The sequence below is a fragment of the Gouania willdenowi genome, chromosome 3 (assembly GCF_900634775.1).
Source record: "Gouania willdenowi chromosome 3, fGouWil2.1, whole genome shotgun sequence".
NCBI lineage: Eukaryota > Metazoa > Chordata > Actinopteri > Blenniiformes > Gobiesocidae > Gouania > Gouania willdenowi.
Window position 1 is genome coordinate 19,081,531 of NC_041046.1, and position 20,483 is coordinate 19,102,013.

The 20,483-nt window shown below is 37.4% G+C and overlaps 1 protein-coding gene across 7 annotated transcripts in view; it reads right to left on the reverse strand.

The window, feature by feature from the left end:
* Positions 1 to 20,483, reverse strand: part of trpm7 (transient receptor potential cation channel, subfamily M, member 7) — a 52,100-nt gene that overhangs the window by 17,853 nt on the left and 13,764 nt on the right. For 6 of the 7 annotated variants that reach the window (XM_028443091.1, XM_028443089.1, XM_028443090.1 and 3 more), the window contains exons 5-21: positions 20,120 to 20,333; positions 19,159 to 19,283; positions 18,888 to 19,059; positions 17,489 to 17,663; positions 14,392 to 14,515; positions 14,187 to 14,259; positions 12,430 to 12,530; positions 9,785 to 9,919; positions 9,654 to 9,707; positions 9,428 to 9,568; positions 8,264 to 8,398; positions 7,892 to 8,169; positions 7,580 to 7,808; positions 6,610 to 6,765; positions 5,091 to 5,234; positions 2,172 to 2,300; positions 1,750 to 2,001 (exon numbers count right to left, since the gene is read on the reverse strand). In XM_028443091.1, the coding sequence (XP_028298892.1) occupies positions 1,750 to 2,001; positions 2,172 to 2,300; positions 5,091 to 5,234; positions 6,610 to 6,765; positions 7,580 to 7,808; positions 7,892 to 8,169; positions 8,264 to 8,398; positions 9,428 to 9,568; positions 9,654 to 9,707; positions 9,785 to 9,919; positions 12,430 to 12,530; positions 14,187 to 14,259; positions 14,392 to 14,515; positions 17,489 to 17,663; positions 18,888 to 19,059; positions 19,159 to 19,283; positions 20,120 to 20,333 (2,637 nt within the window). Of the gene's footprint in view, positions 1 to 1,749; positions 2,002 to 2,171; positions 2,301 to 5,090; positions 5,235 to 6,609; positions 6,766 to 7,579; positions 7,809 to 7,891; positions 8,170 to 8,263; positions 8,399 to 9,427; positions 9,569 to 9,653; positions 9,708 to 9,784; positions 9,920 to 12,429; positions 12,531 to 14,186; positions 14,260 to 14,391; positions 14,516 to 17,488; positions 17,664 to 18,887; positions 19,060 to 19,158; positions 19,284 to 20,119; positions 20,334 to 20,483 lie in introns of those variants that run through there. The other variant, XM_028443096.1, reaches the window with a different exon arrangement.

The window sequence follows — 20,483 nt, forward strand, 5'->3', positions numbered from 1 at the left end:
TGGGCGTCTGAGTCTTTTTTCTGTCTGTATATCTCTAGATTTCAATATTTTTTTTTAAAGGTAAAATGATCCCGTATGTGTATGGTGTAAGCCCAGTTTTGCGTTTAATTAATTTGTAATTAACAGTTTTTATAGAATTTTAATTTCCAATTACCTTTACAAAGTCAATTATCTGAACTCAATTACAGTTCAATTATCATTAAAACAGATTCTTTCAATTACAATTATTAATACGTCATAATTGCAATTAATTATCAATTACGCAATTACAATTGTAATTGACCCCAACCCTGACATACAGTACTAACCAATTAAAATTTTCCTTGTTACAACAATGAGCCCCAAAAGAAGTTCACTGCTGTGATTAAAATCATTATATTACACACTATGACACACTAATGCTTCTTAAATTATAACAGCCTGCAACTAAAGAAATGTGCTGTTCAAGCATTTTCAGGACTACGTGTTCATATCTTATTTGTTGAATAACAGTTTTGCATTCACCTTTAACTCACTCAGTGCCATTGACGAGATAACTCGTCATTTCAAATCTAAACACTCAGTGCCATCGACGAGATAACTCATCATTTGCGTTTTTTCACAGAGATTACTAGAAAACACCCTGGCGAAGGTCCCTCTCCAATATCTGAGCTGTAAGGTGTTGTAGCGACCAACTGGTGCCCTGAAGGTGGCAGCAGTGCACCTTTAGATGTGAGATTAGCTACTGATGCTACCATTAGCTGGGGGGAGAAGCTGGAACGAGTGAGATTATGGCACTATGGAGTGACATTGTGAAGTAACCAGCAGCTCACAGCTCCACATACTAACACAGAACATGTGTGGACCTGAGTGGATTATTGATAATGTTGCAATCGTGAGATAAAACCATCAACTAACCGGGTCAGCGCTGCGTGTTGGGAGGAAGAGGAAAGGATCGACGGGGGGAGGGTGGGCCTCAACTGTGAGCCAGATAGCAAAATAATCAGTGACATGTCGGTGGTAGCAGCGCACCTTTGGATGCAGAGCTCAGATGGAGAGGAAATGAGTTTACGAGACAGAAAATGGCTCTACGAGAGATTATGTCGATGTTCCCACCAGCGCACACCCGACCAGAGCATGTGTAGAACTTTAGTCGACTATTGGAGAGTGTGGCGAAGGTGAGATAAAACGATTAAAAAAAAAAAAAAATGGGGCAAGCAGTGACACTCAGCATGTCCGGGAGGAAGAGGAAGTTGCATGTGTGCAGACTGACGGGAGAAAAACTTCGCGAAATAATAATAATTTTGCCATCAAAAGCCCTGTGTCAGTGTTTTTTTGTTTTTGTTTTATATAAGGAAACAATGTTCAGATATCACTAAAGCAAAAAAATAGCTTTAAAGTCACTGAGGGTTTTTAGAAAAAGGCTGTTTTCTTAGCTTTTTGCTCCGACATTGAAGATTTGTGTAAAACTTGCACTATTCAACGGTTGATTACGGGAGAACGAAACAAGCCAGAAACAAAAAAAAAAAAAAAAATATCTGATGAAAGTAGAGGCTGCAACATATTCTGTGGGTCTTTAAAAATCAGTCAAAATGCTCAAAAACGGCTGGCACTGAGGGGGGTAGAAATTCTGAAAATGGGTGGCACTGAATGAGTTAATGTTTTTTTTTTTTTTCAACACCAGTACAGACTAATAGTAGAAAGTGATTTAAAATTGCACTATGCCAGCTGAATTCCTTAAATTCAGTGGTGCAGTTAGAGCAAACTCACCATTTTGGCGATCATCATGACGTACGGCCCAGCATGCTGGTTCACAGCCAAGATATCCAGGAGTCGCACGTACCAGAAGATAATGTTAAGGCAGTAAACTGTTCTACCCGTCACAAAGGCATCACCTTCACCGAGCCGCAAGCCAAAGCCAATGAAGAAGGTCACAATGGCCAGAAAGTCAGACAGGTTGAAATAGTCGCTGAACCACACTTTTATCTTCTGGCTTATTTTGCCTGCTTCAGACATGAACATCTGGAACAGAGGAGAAAAATATTACAACACATGAGTGACAATAGAAGCAAGAAAAAACTCAAAGCCTTGTTCATCCAAGTTTTACATTCTCCACATGACAACCATGTCCAGATGAAGTCAAAGCCATGTGGAGCCAAAAAGTGAAACAGCAGTGGGTTGGCTGTTCATACCTCTCGGATTTTCTCAATGGCAGAGGTGAAGATGTACAGGATGACCACCCACTCCTGAGGAGAAGGCCATTCAGGCATTTTCACCAGAACTACATATGTGTATAGCATTAGGTAGCCCAGGTAGAAAAGCTGCAAACAGAAGACGCATGAATTTAAAATACAATACAATTATAATCAGAATGATCAAAACTCCACAATGTTTAAAAATAAACAACAGTTTTTTATGGATGTAAATTTAAATGGCAGGAAAATTAAGATTTAATATTTTTATTGTATATTGAATTTTATTGATTATTTAAAAGGGACAATGCGCATTACTAAACAGACATGCTGTAAATGAGCCAGATTCAGCCAAAAAGGCTAGTTTTCATCTGGTGTCCCTGGCAAGATTTTAAAAGGCAACCTAAAATGCAAAAGTTATTAAAATACAGAGAGAACGCAACATGACAAAGGAGAACAAGTATGACAAAAAACAATAATTACTAATAAAAGCCTGGACTAAAACTCTCAGAATTTCCACACAGTATATTACAAAAGGAACACAGTTCAAACAAAGAAGTAAATCCAGACTTAACACAAGGGCAGAAAATTTTTGAGGTTAGTGTAGGTGGTCAGTGGGTCTGTGACGAGCTTTCATGTGGAGTTGTGCTTATACTTTTACAAACTACTTTATCATTTTAACAATTCTGTATGAAATGTGTTTATTTTAAATCATGAGTGAACGGACCTAAATAAAAAAAAAAAAATAAACTTCTCCCAGGATATCAGCTTTGTGTTCATCTAAACAGGCCCAGCTTTCACACTGAGTAAATTCACAAATTACAGTCAGGTCCATAAATATTGGGACATCAACACACATTCTCACCTTTTTGGCTCTAAACAGCACCACAATAGTTTTAATATAAAACCAACAACTGATGTAATTCCTACATTGTTCAGCGGATTTGAATGTAAATATCCTCAAATTAAAGCTGAAAGTCTGTAGTTAAAGCACATCTGGTTTGTTTAATTTAAAGTCCATTATGGTGCTGTTTAGAGCCAAAAAGGTGAGATTTGTGTTGATGTCTCAATATTTATGGGCCTGACTGTATATTTACACTAAGCACTGTATTAAACTGCAATATGTCGTTTTGTAATTCATAGATGGTGGCACGCTGCAGGGGTTTCTTATCGCTGCACAATAAGATTGAAAAACACATATTAAAAAGCAAAGTATACAGCAGGAAAACTGTAAGTAACAATTAAAATGGCTGTACAAACTCCAAATTCCACTTTTTATCTACTGAAAAAGACATTTACATTAACAAGTTTGTAAGTTAGTCTCCTTGATCTAACCAATAATAGGCTCACCACAGACTGTGGGAAAGGTTCAACACGTTTGCCTCTTGATGAAAACTGATTGGGTCGACTGATGTTTAAGATCGCTGAACCTTGACATGTGAGGTCTGGGTAATTGGAAAACAAGCCATTCCCCCACGGAATGGTGGTTTGCGTCAGTGGTGAAATGGTGCTTTGATATGCTGATAGTTGTCTTAAAGCAGGTACAACAGATGTAGATACTGAACCCATCAGTTCCAGTGATAGTATCAGTGTTTTAATGAATAGAGAAGAAGAAACATCCTACTTAAAGAAAGCGCTCAGCAGCGACTGCAGAACTCCTTCCTGAGAACCAGCTTCACACTCGTGTGTATAAATAAACATTAGAGGAAGAAAGTAAAAATAAGCCTGCATGAGACACTACATAAATATATTTAAAAGTGCACTTTAATACTACCAACACGCCAACCACCAACAGTACGCTGGCAGTGTGGAAGGCTGCCATAATCTGCTTTTAACTAAGAACACTTCCTGAATTGTTAAATTATAAAGCAAAAAATGCAGTGGATTTGCATTGAAATGCTTAAAAGAAATAGGCTGAGGTGCAACAAAGAGGACAACCACTGAATAAGGAGGAATTAATTTAGTAATGGATATTAATGCTTCTGCTGGTCCAATTTGATGCGCTGCATTTTGGATCATTTTAGTTTGTATTTACAGAAGTTTAAAGTGAACGGTCAATGAGGATATTAAATCACAATTATATTTGACACTGAAATTCAATTACAATTATGTTCTCAATTACTTAAGTTCAAATTTAATTAACCACAATTATTGAGCCTAAACTAAATAACACCACATGAAACATTTTTATGCTGTACTATGGCCTTATCTATTTTTTTGCCTTGCTTTCGAAATTTGAGTATTTTTCACATTTTACAAATTTTCCATGGGTTACTGGATTTTCACCCCAGTTTAAGTGTGTTCATCCTATTTAACTAGTTCTTAAGTTCTTATGATAGCCTTATAGTTATAAAATGTTTCTATTTTTATGCGGTACTATAGCCTTATCTCCACAATTTTTCCGGTTTTGTGCCTTGGCACTGACAGTTTTTATAAAATTTCCATGACAATTACAAATACATAGTAAATTATCTGAACTCAATTACAAATTAACTATGATTACAATTCTTTTTAAAATCAATTACATCATAATTGTAATTAATCACCAATTACGCGATTACAATTAAGACAAGAAAAGCACTCAGACAGCGCAGACGTCCGCCAAGCAGCTCAAGCTCAGCTAATACGCTCCGGTCACGGAAACATGGTAAACTTAGGATTACATGACTACCTGTCAACATTGAGCTGTTGACTCTGAGAGAACTTATGACATTATCAACAAGAAGTTCCACAGTGTGTCCTATTTATCAAATTTCCTGAAAATTTCATCCAAATCCATTCATAACGGAGTTATCTTGCTAACACGCTGACTGACAGATAAACGGAGGGCAAAACATAACCTTCTGCTCTACATCTCAACAGTTAAATATGACTGATACAAATATCAATTATAAATGATAAGTTTAGTTCACTGCCTACCGTGTTGGACCAGAACTTGACGATGGGGGCATGGTAGAAGGCGTAGATTTTCCTGGTTAATGGTAACTTTCTGGAGCGAACATGAGTCTCCAACTCATTTTTACTCTCCACGTGGTCATGAGTTCTAGTCTCTTTGAAAACATCCTGCAGAGAGGTTGAAACAACCAAAATCAGGCAAGAACAGGCCATAATCTGACAGAATGATGGAGAAGACTGAAGCATGATGACAGAGAGTACAGTGCAAACATTTTAGGATGTGAAAAGTAGACTAAAATTATTAAAATAGACAAAAAGTGTATAATTCAATCATTGCAAAGAAAGTGTTCAAACAAAATGATTATTATCCTAAAACAAATCATTAATGTGCAACCTTTCTCTTTGTCTGACAAAAGCCTTATACACACAAACCCATGTAGCAATATGTGGCTGATCAGTCCAGCACAAATATTTATGTGGGGCAAAGATGGACTTAAGCAATGCCAGTTTGATTAGAACCAGCATGTTATAAAAGGATTTAAATGTAACCCCAAAACACTTTATAAGAGGCCAACACTAAAAGGCTCCCCCATTAGTCAAACGTTATTTATTCAACTAAAAATCTTAAAAATGCAGGATATTGCATATATTAAAACATTATCAATAATGTATAAAGTAAAAAATAATATTGTTCACTATAGTATTCAAGACTTCTTTAAAGTAAGAAGAAGTAAATATAATTTAAGAGGTATTCATCATTTTCAATATCCAACAAAGCGGACAAATGTGAAGTCGAGATGTATTTCTGCTGTGGTTGTAAAATTGTGGAATGGTCTCAATGATTAATTTATGTCATTTACTTTCTTTACGAAGTAAAAAAAAAAACATCTAAAGTAAAAAAAAATTTTCATGAATATTAAGTTGAGATAATAGATCCTTTTTTGTTTTTGTTTTATTTTTCAATACATTTTGTTTGTATTTTAATGCAATTACCAATATATTAACCAAAATAAATATAATTGTTCTTTCATTCATTCAATATGCAAGAAACGCATCGTTTCTAGTTCGGCATGTATTTATTTTTCAATAGAAAAGTCCTCCAACCATGACTTGGACATACCAGTGGTATAATCAAATTATAATCAATAATCAGATATTTTGATTAATCTCTAAATATGAAAAAAAAAACCTGTGAATTTTTTGTAGGCAATGGCCGAAAGAAAGATTCATTTAATGCAGTATTTCTTCAATGATTCAAATGTAACAAAGATAATGAACTTTCTGGTTCATTTATCAACCTTTTATCTATTACACAAGACCCTAAAAATGTTTGACCCCACTAAAGCATATTCATATTAGTACATTTGTGCAGTGTTAGGGATTTTAATGCAACATGGCATGACTGAGCACAGCAACAGGACACTGCTGGACAAATATTTCATAGCTGCCTTGGAAGCAAATGTTGTTTTTAACTCCATTTTAAAACTTTTGATGGATTTTGAATTTAGAAACGCAGAAAAAAAAGGACACGATAATATCAAACCATTTGGATGTCCTCAGCAATGCTCTGGAAATTGTGCTCGCTGTCCTCCATCGTCATCTGATGGTCATCTTGACTCTGAGGAATGTGGGCCATTTCAGCTTTAGATTTGTACTCCAACAGCAGGATCGCAGGGGGCACCAAAATACTCAAAATCACCTGGAGACACAAGGACATACAAACTCAAGTGGGTGGGTGTCCCTATATTAGCCTCGTCAATCCTTTGTATTTAGTACGGCATTAGTCCAGGTTGCACACTGTACTTCTACTACTAATATTTACAGTATATGAGAAAATGAGGTCTGCTTTGTGTATGTACTTACAAACAACTACAATGCAAAAGGACTTCAGCAGAATAATCCATCAGTCTAATTTATATTTAGTTGGCCTGAGGCACAGATGATACTTGAAAATTAAGCAATATTGTCATTTATTAAAAATTATGGAGTATGAGGCTCCACAAGGGCCTCTGGTTCTTTCAGTAAATTATCTCCATAGCAGTGTTTTTCCATCTTGTTTTTACATAAATTGCTCAGATTTGAGATAAATCACATGTATATACATACAATGTTTATGATGGGACTAGTAACATTATTTATTTTCATTTTAATCCATTTGTTCCTTTGGTAATTTCATAGTGTTGCTACAAAGAACAAACTCATTTCTTTCTTAAAAAATGACAAAAACTACTTGTTCTTGGAATTAGTGTTCATCTTATCGCAAAGCTATTTTTTACAGGTTCTCAGCAATCCTGAGTTATGGTAACTCTGGTAGAATTACCAAAAGCCATTAGACCTGTTTGATAATAGTTTTTACTGAACATCTAAAATACTTCTACATTTGTTTTGAAGCTTCCTGGACAAGATGTGGAACACATTTTTGTAAAACTAGATGCAGAACCTCTACAGGTAATGAAGACAGATTGAGTAATCATGAAGAGAAATGAAAAATAAATCCTAGATGGAACATGAACCTTGTACCAGGAGTTCTTGCGCATGTTCAGCCTTCCCATCCACATGTCTGACAGCAACATCTGGGTGCAGGTGTGCGCGACAAAGGGCCGCAGGTGAGAGGAGACGGCCAACTTCAGGCAGGTGGAGTTGCTCCAGTTCTTCAGCTCGTACGTCAGAAGCTTCATGGCCATGGTTTCATCCTGTCTGAACGATTGCTCCAGCAAATCCACAGCCAACGTCCCAAACTCACTGAGAACCAATATTACATTTAGTTTAACATTCTCTAACAAACCCTTTTCCTAATTTAGAACAAGATTTTGGGATACACTCACTTGGAGTATTCCTTGAGCTCCTCTGAGGTGTCATCCACCACGTCACTCTTTTTGGCCTCGTATCCCATTGAACGGCTGAGCTTACAGGCCACCAGTGCCTTTGCCATGTTCTCTTCTCCATGTTGCCAGAAGAACAAAGACATTTTCTGCCTCTTCATCAGCACTGCCCAAACCAGGAGCTCATTGAAAGGGTAGGGAAAACGCCTCGTCTCTGGGTCGTCTATGTCCACTATCTCCTCTTTGCTTCTCTTTTTGTTCTGTTCCGTGGCCGACTCCAGCTGAGATAGAATTTCAGATCAATGAGGAAGGTGGAAGAATGTGCAGGATGCCATCTGAATTAACTAATTTCTAACTGTGTTCTAAAGAGTTTACCTTGGGTTTGTATGGCTGTGCAGTTTTGATAAAGTGATTGTGCCTCGTCTTCTCTTTCTTGTCAGCTTGCATGCTGAAAGACTCATGAGTCTTCCTCAAGTGAGACCCAGGACCTGCTGGGTGGCGCCCAGACCTCTGCAGAGAGGACAAGAATAGCTATGGAAACTGACCTTTGATTATAGGGTTATAAATGCTAAGAGTGATATAACGATTGCTTAAGCAACAATCCCATCAATATGATGGAAACTAAAACTCCACACTTGTCACCAGACTGACTCCCTTTTCCCTGTTCCCTTCCCATTCACCTAGGTGTAACACTGCCCGCCCTCTCTTTTTATACTCTCCCTTAGGGCTGGGCGATTTTGCCTAAACAAAACAAAAAAATCCGATTTTTAAAGAAAAATTAGAGTTTCGATTCGATTTTTCAATGTACTTAAAAATTACTGCAGACATTAGATATATTGTCAAAAGTGCAGCTTTATTGCTGTGATTGTCCTCAAGAGTTAAAATGCATAGAAAAATCCCAAAATAAAAAATAAATGATGCTCTGTCATTCAAAAATTTCAAGCTTTAACCCAGGTTTAAGCAACAGCAACTTCACAGTAGCTTAAATTTTCTGATTAAGAAATCAGATAACTACATATTTATAACATATAACATTGCAATTAAAAAAAAAAAAACTCTTCCCTTAGCATCTCAGCATAATGCGAATAAAAAATTAAACATGCCTGTGGAACACATATAGCTACTCAAAGGGTAGACAAATGTAAACAAAGAGGGGGCGGGCTCACATTGCGCTATGGTAACCCAGGACAGAATGCGAAAAAGTCCAAAAAAACTACTGTTTTTTAAAAACTCAAATTTGCAAAACATTTTTTTTATTCTAAATTTAGGTGAAATGTAACTAATGCTGTTAAATGCATGAATAATATTGTCATTAATCAATCGAAAGCCCCTGAATCATCATTGTTGACTTTTTGACATCGACAAATATTGAACCGTTGTCCAAATAGTCCATATCATATTGTATCATCAGGAAACAGGTGATTTTCCACCCCTAATAAATACAAACATACGAGGCAATCCACTGTCAAATTGCAGTATGGTATAGGACATTTTTCTCTAAAACGGGCTGGGGTAAAAAACAAACAAGAAAACACTCACTCTACTGCTGCCATGGAGATTGTTGTAGATGATTCGGAAGCGTTTCCTGGTGTAATTGCTCCTGTAAGTCCCGCCCATGAGAAATTCAATTACCAGGCCGATATCGATCAGAGAGATTTTATAATTTGGAGGCAGGTGACTCTGAAAAAAGGCATCACAACCAGAAGTTAAAATCAACTCATTCAATGAAATTTTTTTTAAAAGCAGCTTATGTTAGACCGACTACCTGTTTAACATCTCGAACCAGGTGAAGGAGAGTGAGGTTGTTAGGAGATTGTTTCTAGAAAAAAAGACAATCAACATGAACACTAAAGAACACACATCCAGCTCCTTTACTTTGCTCGTGTGAGCTGTTACCATGTTGTAGAGCTCCTCCAGCCGACTGATTGTCAGGAAGCGATGCATGCTCACGCCATTTTCAATCAGCAACTTCACAAAGTCCACTCTGTCCATCACCAGTGCATCCAGCATAGCCTGCTCCAAACAGTTCACCTACAACATACAACCAGGTTGTGGTAAATTGTAATTGTGTAATTGATCATTAATTACAATTATGGTGTAATCATAATTGTAATTTTAAAAATCTGTTGCGGTCGTTATAGTAATTAAATTGCAATTGAATTTAGATAATTGCTTTGTAATTGTCATGAAAATTCTATAAAAACGCTAAATTGGGGAACCATGTTACAGTTCTATGTACAGTTCTACACACATGTAGTTAATTATTAAATTATGTTTCATATCAAGCGTTCCCACATTTTACCATTTAAACAAATTTAAATCTATGAAATCCGTGTACCCTTTGTTCTTTAGTTATTCAGTTTTATAACCAAATCAAAATAACGAATAAACAGTGTGGCTATTCTGTTTTACTGACCAAAACAAAAATACAGAAAAATCAAATAAGCAGCGTTTTTCAGTTTTAAAAATAATTTTGTTCTGTTTGTGTGATATTTAGATAATTATGAGGAAACTAGATCGAGAGCTTCACGTTTTAATCTCACCACAAAGAACGTCCGACAGATGGACTTTTACTCTGCTGTGTTTGTAGCATGTGGTCCACCTCACACTGATGGCAGAGGCATAATTTGTGTGTTGATGACGACCATTGTTAAAGAGTAATTGATGCTGGAAGTCCGAATCTGTGAATATCTGACAACCTTACCGAACAGTGTTACAGTCCAAATAGTATCCAGAAAAACTGGTGACTGGGTGCATAAGTCACATTACTGGTGAATTGAAACGTTAATACATAAATAAATCAAAACCAAAAACATGCACACCAGAGGTGGTGCAATGAATCTACAGGTGTTCCGTGTTTCTTGTGATCAACTTCCGTGTGTGTTGACGGCTGCTGTTAGCGGCTAAAGGTATAATAACATGCAAAATAATTATTTTTACTGGCCTCAAAAAAGCTGTAAATGTTGTTGCAAAAGTGTCAAATGTTAGAAGTTGTAACATCTATTGTTCCTCACACCAGTTCACAGTCGCTAGTCAGTCACCAGTTTATTTGGATACTATTTGGACTGTAACACCGCAAAACAAAACAAATGTCAGCAGGTTTTTAAGAGCTGAAACATCCATAGACAGCATGAAAAGATGAGCAGGACCAGAAAACTGCTGAAATAAATGGTAGGGGTGTCCCGCACCAATATTGATATCGGTCGGAAATCAGCCAGAAAAGAAATATCGGATTTTTATCGGACTGCATCTAAAATCTCTGAAGTTTTTGCTGTTTTTGTCCCCGCCCTCAGTTGATCCCACCATATACTGACAGTCAATAATTCAAGTTCACTTCAGTTATTTTTTTTTTACTATTGTTCTATCAGTAACATCACTTGATCAAGCCTTTTCTAACATTCCACACTACAAAATAAGTAATAAAAGTATGTATGATTTGTGCTGATATCGCATCGGGACAACATCGGTATCGGCCAATACTCAAGACTGCAATTGGAAGTGAAAAAGTTGTAACGGGACATCCCTACTAAACAGTCCTACTGTGTGTGGAGACCTGGTCCAGTGCCTGAAGAGCAAAACCAGGTGCAGCGGACTTTAGTTCTCGCTCTAATTTCCCTGTAAATATCCAAATAACTCAAACAGAATAAGTTTTAAAAAACAAACAAAAAAGAAACAAGCTGCTTATCTGGTTTTTATGCATTTCTGTTTTGGTTTAAATCAGTAAAACAAAATAACCAAAGAACAAAGAGTACACACATTGTATGGGTATCGTGACACAAAAGACTCACATGCCTTCACCATAAATATTAGAAGCTATATTTTCATTGATTAGTAAGCCTAACAAGGTAACCAATAGAAAATAGAAAAAAATTAGATAATACTATTTTTTACTACATTTTACAGCTGATTTAAAACATGGGTCAAACTGACCCGTTATCATAAGAAGAAGGTTCACTTTTATCAGGTGTTTTATTTCAGGCTCAGTAATTGTGATTAATTGAAATTGAACTTTAGTAATTATGAATGTAATTGCAATAGACTTTGAGGATAAAAAACAATTGTCATTTTAATTGTAATTGGAAAAAAATGCTGGTCACTGTAATCATAATTGAACATGAATAATTGAAGATGTAATTGTAACTGAAATATGAATTTGACCCCAACCCTGACATACAGTATATAAGCTGGTTTGAAGCATATTTTGGAGCTTAACATCAATAATTTAAAAAGTGAATTAAATAAAAATACCATGAGAAATTACCCCATAGAGAAGATTGGTCTTTTTATAGTCATTGGTTTTTAAAACAAACAAAGACAATAGGAGCTGCTAATGAAGACAGTGTAGGAGGACTCATGTTACAGTCAACACAAGCAGTTGATGGCAGCATGCCTGTGCCTGCCCTCCAAGCTCTGCAGGAAACACCATGGTCAGCAGCTATTCAGAGGTCAATTTGGTTAAGTCCAAAGGTTTTCAGTTTAATCTGAGCAAACATTGCTGCTATCTGTGGCACGAGCATACGCACATACACACACACACTTACCACAAGTTGTTGTCCGTACACAAACACATGGTTCTTGGCAATATCAACACGATCCCAAGCCAAAGTCAGGACAAGCTGATCGAAGGCGGTTGCGTTTGTGCCTGAAACACAGTCAGGAAGATGTTTCAATGCATAGGTGAACAAAGAGGTCAACATCTATCTGGTTAATTTGTGTTTGGATCTAGAAACTTTAAAGTAAAGCCTTATTAACCGTGTATTTCCTGTTAGACAACTTTCAGGTATAGAGGGGGTTAATCGAGCCGAGCCAGGGCAATAATAGTCAATGACACTCTAATGAAGGCAAAGCAAGGCAAATTTATTTGTATAGCGCATTTCATACTCAAGACAACTCAATGTGCTTTACATGATAAAACATTCAATTGTTTAAAATCAATAAGACCATTTAAAATCATCAGTAAAATCAATTAAAATCATCAGAAAAACCAATTAAAATCATCAGTAAAATCATCATGACATCAACAACATTACAAAAAATCTCTCTCTCAATCATATGCAGTAGAGAAAAAAAGTGCCTTTAACTTTGATTTAAAAATGTTCACATTGGATGCTGACTTCAGCTCTGCTGGCAGTTTGTTCCACTTCTTTGCAGCATAACAACTAAAAGCAGCATCACTATGTTTACTGTGAGCTCTGGGCTCCACTATCTGACCTGTGTCCATAGATCTGAGAGACCTGCTGGGTTCATACCTGACTAACATGTCACTGATGTATTCTGGACCAAACCCATTCACAGATTTATACACCATATATATATAATGATATAATGAAGCAACAGATCAGATTAAACTAGAGAGTAAAGCTCTGCTTGATCTCTTCAACGTTAATCCGCCAAAGCACACTTTAGAAGGGATCTCAATCAAATAGTCAATTAATAGCCATCCTCTTTTTAGATTCCAGTCATTTTGGAGCCTTCTAAAGAAATCCCATCTCTGAAACATGGAGTCCTTTGTTAAAGCCACGACGGTCTGTGTACACTGGGGTCGTGCAGAGGATGAGAGGCGGCCTGGCTGTGCCTGAGGCAAACAAACATTTGCCCTTGTGTGCATTTCACCCACGAGCAGTTTAAGCGCTTAAGAGTTGAACTTTTTGATCTGTAAATTGGGCAGTGATAGCCTAATGCTAAAGGAAGTGGATTTTCGACCAGTGGGTTGCCAGTTCAATTCCACTGTAGGCCATTATTGTGGGAACCAAACTGCTTCCAGCACTCTTGAAAAAGAGTTCCTAAATCTCAATGAGACCGTCCTGGTTAAATAAAAGTAAAAGAAGATTGTTTTTCTGGTCTGTTGATCAGCTGGAGTTACTTCCATACAAATCAAGTGGACTAGAGTAAAAAGATGTGGTAAATGGTTAATTAATAAAAAGGTGTTGTTCCAATTAAACAAAAGGGCTAGATCGCCCTTTATCTGTAATCGTCTCAATTCATCTGCATCAGAGCGTACTGCTAGCATAGCCTAAATACACACTTTAGTCATAGAGTGTGAGTTTGGACAGTGTTAGAATAGAAGTTCAAGTGAATATGAGCAACTTAATCTCCTCTGCACAGAGAGAAAGGGGGACACGGGGAGGGGGAAAGTTTTCTCAAAGCATATCAATGTCTGAATGAAAAGACTACTCAGTACAGGAATCCTGACCCCTGAAAGGCTGGCATCTGACCGCAGCTAATAAACAACCCGATTCAAGTTAACAGGACTTTCACTCTAAGATTAACAGGACTTAGAGAAAAGTTGTTGACTAACCTTGGAGTAAAGCTCTCAGAATGGCGACATCAATGTCCTGGTTTTCTTCAGAGCTAATGTGAAACACAGTGATCTGTTTGCAAAAAATACAAATAAAAATATAATACAAGTTTCCAACATACAATAAAAATAATTAAAAAGATCCTGTGAAAACATAACTTTAAAAGCAATGGAGAATTAAATGTAAAATATTGCTGATACTTACTAATTCTTTGCTCTTCATGCATTCCATTACAGTCTGAAAGAGGTGGATGGCATCGCTCTGACTGAAGTTGAAGGTTTTCTTTATGGTTGCAATAATGTCCGTCTCCACTCCATCTGGGAGACCACTACAAAATAAGAAAAGTAAATCACATTGTTAAAAAACAAAACCATTAAGAAACAATATCATGGCATACTGAATTAAATATAAACCACTAACATTACTGCATCTAATGTGTGAAGGTTGAACTTAACAAAATTTAAGACAATTTTAGGGCATAGGTACAAGCTAATGGTCTTTTTTGTTCATATAACTGCTAAGTAAATTTTTGGTTTGTTGCCGGGAAAAAACAAAGCACTCTAGGAAAAGAATAGATTATCAGCAACAACAATGCTAAGATTTGGGGGGGAAAAGGGGTAGAAGGAAAAAATCAATAAGAAACTTAAATTGGCCAGAATATTTTTCTTTTATAGCATCATACAAATTCAGTATTTGTTTGGTTCACATAAACCCCTTAAAGCTGCAGTTTGCAGAATCCTCTCTCCGCTCCGTATTGAAACTGAAACTCAACCCCCCATATTGGTATCTTTTGTTAACGGTCTTAGCAACTTTTTCTCAATAGAGACATACTGATAAGTGTATGGACTTTATCTTGTGTTATTGGAGATTTTCCAGGTGTTTTAGAGACTCTAACATGACTGCACGTATCACTCTGTAGTTACTGTCCTGAGCTGCGGCCGTCGGCTCGTCCCCGCCACAACCACACACACAGGCTGTGATCTCAGCTGCCTGCCGGTCTGAGTGGACTGATAACCATCACTTCACATCCAGACTATAAAATTAATTCACCTTGAATAATCTTCTCTTGGTTTACAGGCAATTTATCCTGTCTGTTATCACTCTCTCCGACATCAGTGTGTGTGTGTGTGGCGGATCCTACGCAGTCCTATTTGTGCCTTCAAACTGTTGCTTCTCCATCTCGGTCTGTCTTTTTCTGCTTGATTTGCCATGTAACTGTTGCGTCTAATGCTGTTATGGAGACTTTTGTTGAGAGGTCCGTCATTGCACTTTTACTACCGATGGTAGCTGAACGCGCCTGACTTCAGTTGAGAAGCAAATAGTAACACCAAAACAGCTCATGAAGCAAACGTGATTGTAGAAAGTTCTCTGATTGGCTGACATCCACATTCTAGAAGCATCACATTCCTGGATTTATAAATGTCATTCTATTTCATCCATCCTGAAAGTCATGTGTGACCCCTGATGTTACTACAGGTCTATATCGTCAGGTGTCAGAGGATCTGTTCCTTTTCATCCTCTCGCTCACAGATGTTAGACTATCAACGTAGCTTGAAAATTGAGCTTGTCGCTAGTAGCCCTGTGACTGTTGTCAGAGCTGTGTCTCTAAAGTCGCCCTCCAAGGGCGAGTTCGGCATTTCTCCTTGGATCGCGATAACTAAGGTTGGTCGCCGCCTCAGTTTTGATTTTCACGGTTTTTCTATTGTTATTGATGGTAGTGTGTTCCGCCACATTCAGGATAGTTGAGTTTATTTGTGTTACGGTTAGCGTGTGTGTCCGCCTGACCTAACGTACTACGTCATGGGGTAGCAACTCAGTTGCACCCGTACTGTCTCTGTTGACAGCCCTTAGTGTTTGGTGGTAGCGTTTTCACAGGAGCTTTTTTCTTTTTCAGGGTGAGGGCGGCATGTGTGACGTGTGTGCACTACTCCCCATTTAACTTAGCCTTGTTTAACCAACCTAATGCTGGGTACAGCGCTTCTGCTAACAGCAAGCTAGTAGTAGCCACTGTGGTTGTACCTGTTTATTTTTCATAGGTTCTACAGGGTTAATATTCCCGACCCCCACCACTAGGTGTGGTCCTGCTACCAGATCCATCAGTGTCGTCCAATGTAGCACTATGAGATTTGGTGTCAGATGTAAAGTGAATTATAAATAAAATGAAATATTATATTATTATTAAGCCAAATAGCAAAATAATAGGTGACATGTAGGAGGTAGCAGCGCACCTTTGGATGAGAAATCATCCATGCTCAGCAGAGCTAAGAGGGAGAGGAGGGAAGGCGTTTATGAGACAGAAAATGGCGCTACGTACGAAAGTTGACGTTCCCAGCAGCGCACACTCAACCAGAGCATGTGTGGAACTCATGGTTAGTGTGGCGATGGTGAGATAAAACGATAAAAAGAACGGGGAACACAGTGACACTCTGCATGTCCAGAGGAAGAGGAAGTTGCGTGTGTGCAGCATGATGGGAGAGAAAGTTGGAGGAAAGCCAAAATACAGTAAGAAATCCATTCAACTCTGACATAGATAGCAAAATGATAATTTTGCCATCAAAAGCCCGGTCTCAGTGTTTTATATAAGGACACAATGTTCAGATGCTAGAGTTGTCACTAAAGCAAAAAAATAGCTTTAAAGTCACTGACAGGGTTTTTTTTTTAGAAAAAGGTTTTTTTTCTCAGCTTTTTGCTCTGAAACTGAAGATTAGTGTAAAACTTGCTCTATTCAACGGCTGATTACAAAAGAACGAAACGAGCCAGAAAGAAATTCTTTGTTTTTTGATTAAAGTAGAACCTTCAATCTTTCGGAATCTGGTGTCAGATTTCAGATAGTCATAGTAGAAAATATTCTGTGGGTCTTTAAAATCAGTCAAAATGCTCAAAAACGGCTGGCACTGAGGGGGGTAGAAAATCTGAAAATGGCTGGCACTGAATGAGTTAACTCACATTTTACAGGGCCAGGAGAAGGAGAATAGATTCACTGTGCACTTAGAACACTTTGATGACTATATGCTCAAAGATGATTATGGATTTTTTTACCAAATTATGCCAACAAAAATTTCCTTATTGCAGCTTTAATATAATGTTTCATATTAATATCATCACATTTTTCTAATAATACTCAATACACCCATATGAAGTACATTTTCTACATGATATTTGAATGCATCCTCAATAAAAAAAAGTAAAATCATTTACCAGTTTTATTTATCAATAGTCAATATAAATAAGCCTTTAAAACAAACAAACAAAAAAAAGTGTTTAATAAATCTATTCTCTTATGTGTGTGGGTTCATCGTACCCCCCCTCTTCAGTCTGCTTGTGGACGTAGGCCAGTATGTCAGCAGCTCGGCCGGACCCCTCACACACCACCACCGGGACGGGGGGACTTTCCTGGAGATACTCCAGCACAGTGAGGATAACATTAGGACCACCCTCGAATATCAGCGCTACCACTGGTACACCCTGACCGATACCTATGAGAGAAAGGAAACAGTGGGAGTTTTACACAACATTATGATAGTGTTTCATTAAGGGGCAATCACATAAGACATGTCACACCCACGTCACACCCATGGGACCATGTGAGAGAGGACGACCATGATAAAGCCTGTCTGGCTGTTATCAGCTTTCACCAAACACAGGCAAAGTGTAAAATGCATGGGATATCTAACTACATCATATAACAGAAAGAATAAATCAATGAATTTAACAGTGAGATTAAAAGTGCTATGAACTGTGACAAATATTGAACTAACCAGTCAATTATTTTAACAGAATTGTCTCACCAATCCAAGTTGTACCATTACATAAATTTTTATTTAAAAAATCTTAACATTTTGTTTGTGGCATATTAAAACAACAAAAACATGCAAGATCTGCTGTAGACCAATACTGTATTTGAGATATTTATCAATGCTAACTAACGCTAACCAAGAGTAACACTGATTCCTACAAAGCAACCTCAGTTGGGCAGACAATATTAAACCTTATAGATTAAGAATGAATATTAACAAAATTAAGACAAGACAAAATATTCTCAAGCTAAGTGAGATAGGGATGTTTGATATGAGCTTTATGTCAATATCTGACAGTAAAATAAAATTACATATATATAGGCCCCCTCCCCTAAACCCAATTTTAGTTCAAATTATATATCTTTCCATGACATTTTTAGGCCTACTTTTAATGTGTCAACCCAAAACCACAAAACACAGACATGTGGGGGAAAAGAAAAATAAAATTGCTGAAAACCAATGTCAACCAATAGTAAATTTTATGAAAAATATCATTATAATCTTTAAACTGGTTATAAGGTTGACATTGCAGCTCTAAACTTTGTTCAGTTGTACACTGTGAACACTTGTTTATTAACATTGTTAGAAAAGTTCAGTGCAATGCATTGTGGGGTGTGAAGTCTTATAGCTAGACAGATGCATAGAAGTGTTTTTACTTCATTTTTAATTTCAATTTCAATTTTTTACATCTATTTTTCCATGCAAATCTTTGATGTATTGATGTATAAGGCCTACACTGTCTGTATCTGATAAGAATTGTTCGTCGTTTATAGCTTTAAAGGTTAAATAGATCTTACAAATACAAAAAAATGTAAAAGCTGAGTGTCCAACAGACAATAAATATGGTGCAGAATAATGGCTCAACCTGAGTCACGTTTAAGGTTGTATTCCTGCTTTTCTTACGTGCATGTATTCTTTGGAGGTTGATGTGCTTCTCTAGGTCGCGCCTGAATTTGACCTCGGCGCCGTACTTCCCCACTGTCCCATCATCCACCAAGAGGAAATGGGAATGCAGATTGTTAAGAACGTTTAGTTTGCTGAGAGGATTCAACAGTGTCTGATATGGAGCTATAATCTGCAGGGTACAAACAAAAAGCCATTGAGTTTAATGGGAAAAGATACTGACTAAATTAGCAGTTACATTCAGAAAAATCCCAACACTCCCACAACTTACATCTCTGCCAATGAGATCATTCCTGTTTTCAATGACTCCCCAGGGTGCGATCCCGATAGTGCAAATTTTCTTTGAGGATCTTGAACAGTGCTCTCTGAGAGCATCTCCTACATGCTTTGCCACACCTAGAGGATAAACAAAAAATATATTAACCACATTTTGATCAGAAACTGTCATTAAATGCAGCCTCTCTAAATATTCCACAAAACAAATCTAAAAGTTGTAGTCGGTGCCTTCTCCAATGGTCAAAACAGCAAAGTAATTATGGCCAAAAGGCTAGTCCACAACAAGCACGCTAGTCTCCAGGGATGTTTGTAAACCACAATCCTCAGCTAATGGATCTCACACATTCAGCAGTAATTTGTGAGCCAGGAGACCATCCCGACTGATCAGGGTGGCAGAGGGGGTATTTAAAGTAATCACTGGTGTAGGTAATTGACCCTCTGAGTAATGATGCAAACACTATTATCAGACCACAACATCAGCTGTGGCAGCAGACACACCTTAGCCACGACTTACAGCCAAATGACATGCTTAGGGTCCGCCATTAGCTCGTCGGCTTTAGCAACAGCATTAGCCCGGCTATGTGGAGCGAGTGAGACTTTGAGAGGTCAGTGAGAGTGTGTGCAAGTGAGAGTTCTGTTTAGGGGGTCCTCAAATACAAAAAAAGTTTGGATCATGTGGTCCTGTATTTTTTTTTTTTAAGAATTGTTTTTAAAAAAAAAAAACTAAATTAATGATGTAGACGTGAAAAAATATAAAATATTTAAAATTCAAACTATTTGATGGTCAACCATTTTAACTTGCCTAACTTCAACCAAGGCAAGCCTTAAAGTCTTAACAGCACTGTCATTTCATGTAAAACATTTTAGTAAAAACCTGTTCCCACAATTTAACAACATTTCCTACACAAACCAAAGGACATTTTTCTCCACAAATAAATAAAAGTATGGATGCATACCTGTGTTAACCCCTCCAGTCAGGATCCAGGCCCCAGTGGTGACAGCAGCTTTGATGAGACCTTTGCCCACCAACTGTTTAATGCGAGGATGGAGCTCAAAGTTCTGAACTCCTCCATGGACAGAAATGAGGATCTTTGGAAGCTCCATGTGCCATTCCTTCAACATCAGCCGTAGAACGCTCTCTGGCCGCGTGTCAAAGGACATTCGCACATACTGTTCACCCACAAAGAGAATGAGTCAAAGACAGATTTCAGGAAAGTATAAAACAAACACAAAAGCTGACGTGTGACATATATTTAGCTCTAAAGTCACACTTTCACTAAAATATTTATTGTATATTTCAAACAGACTAATTATTAGAGC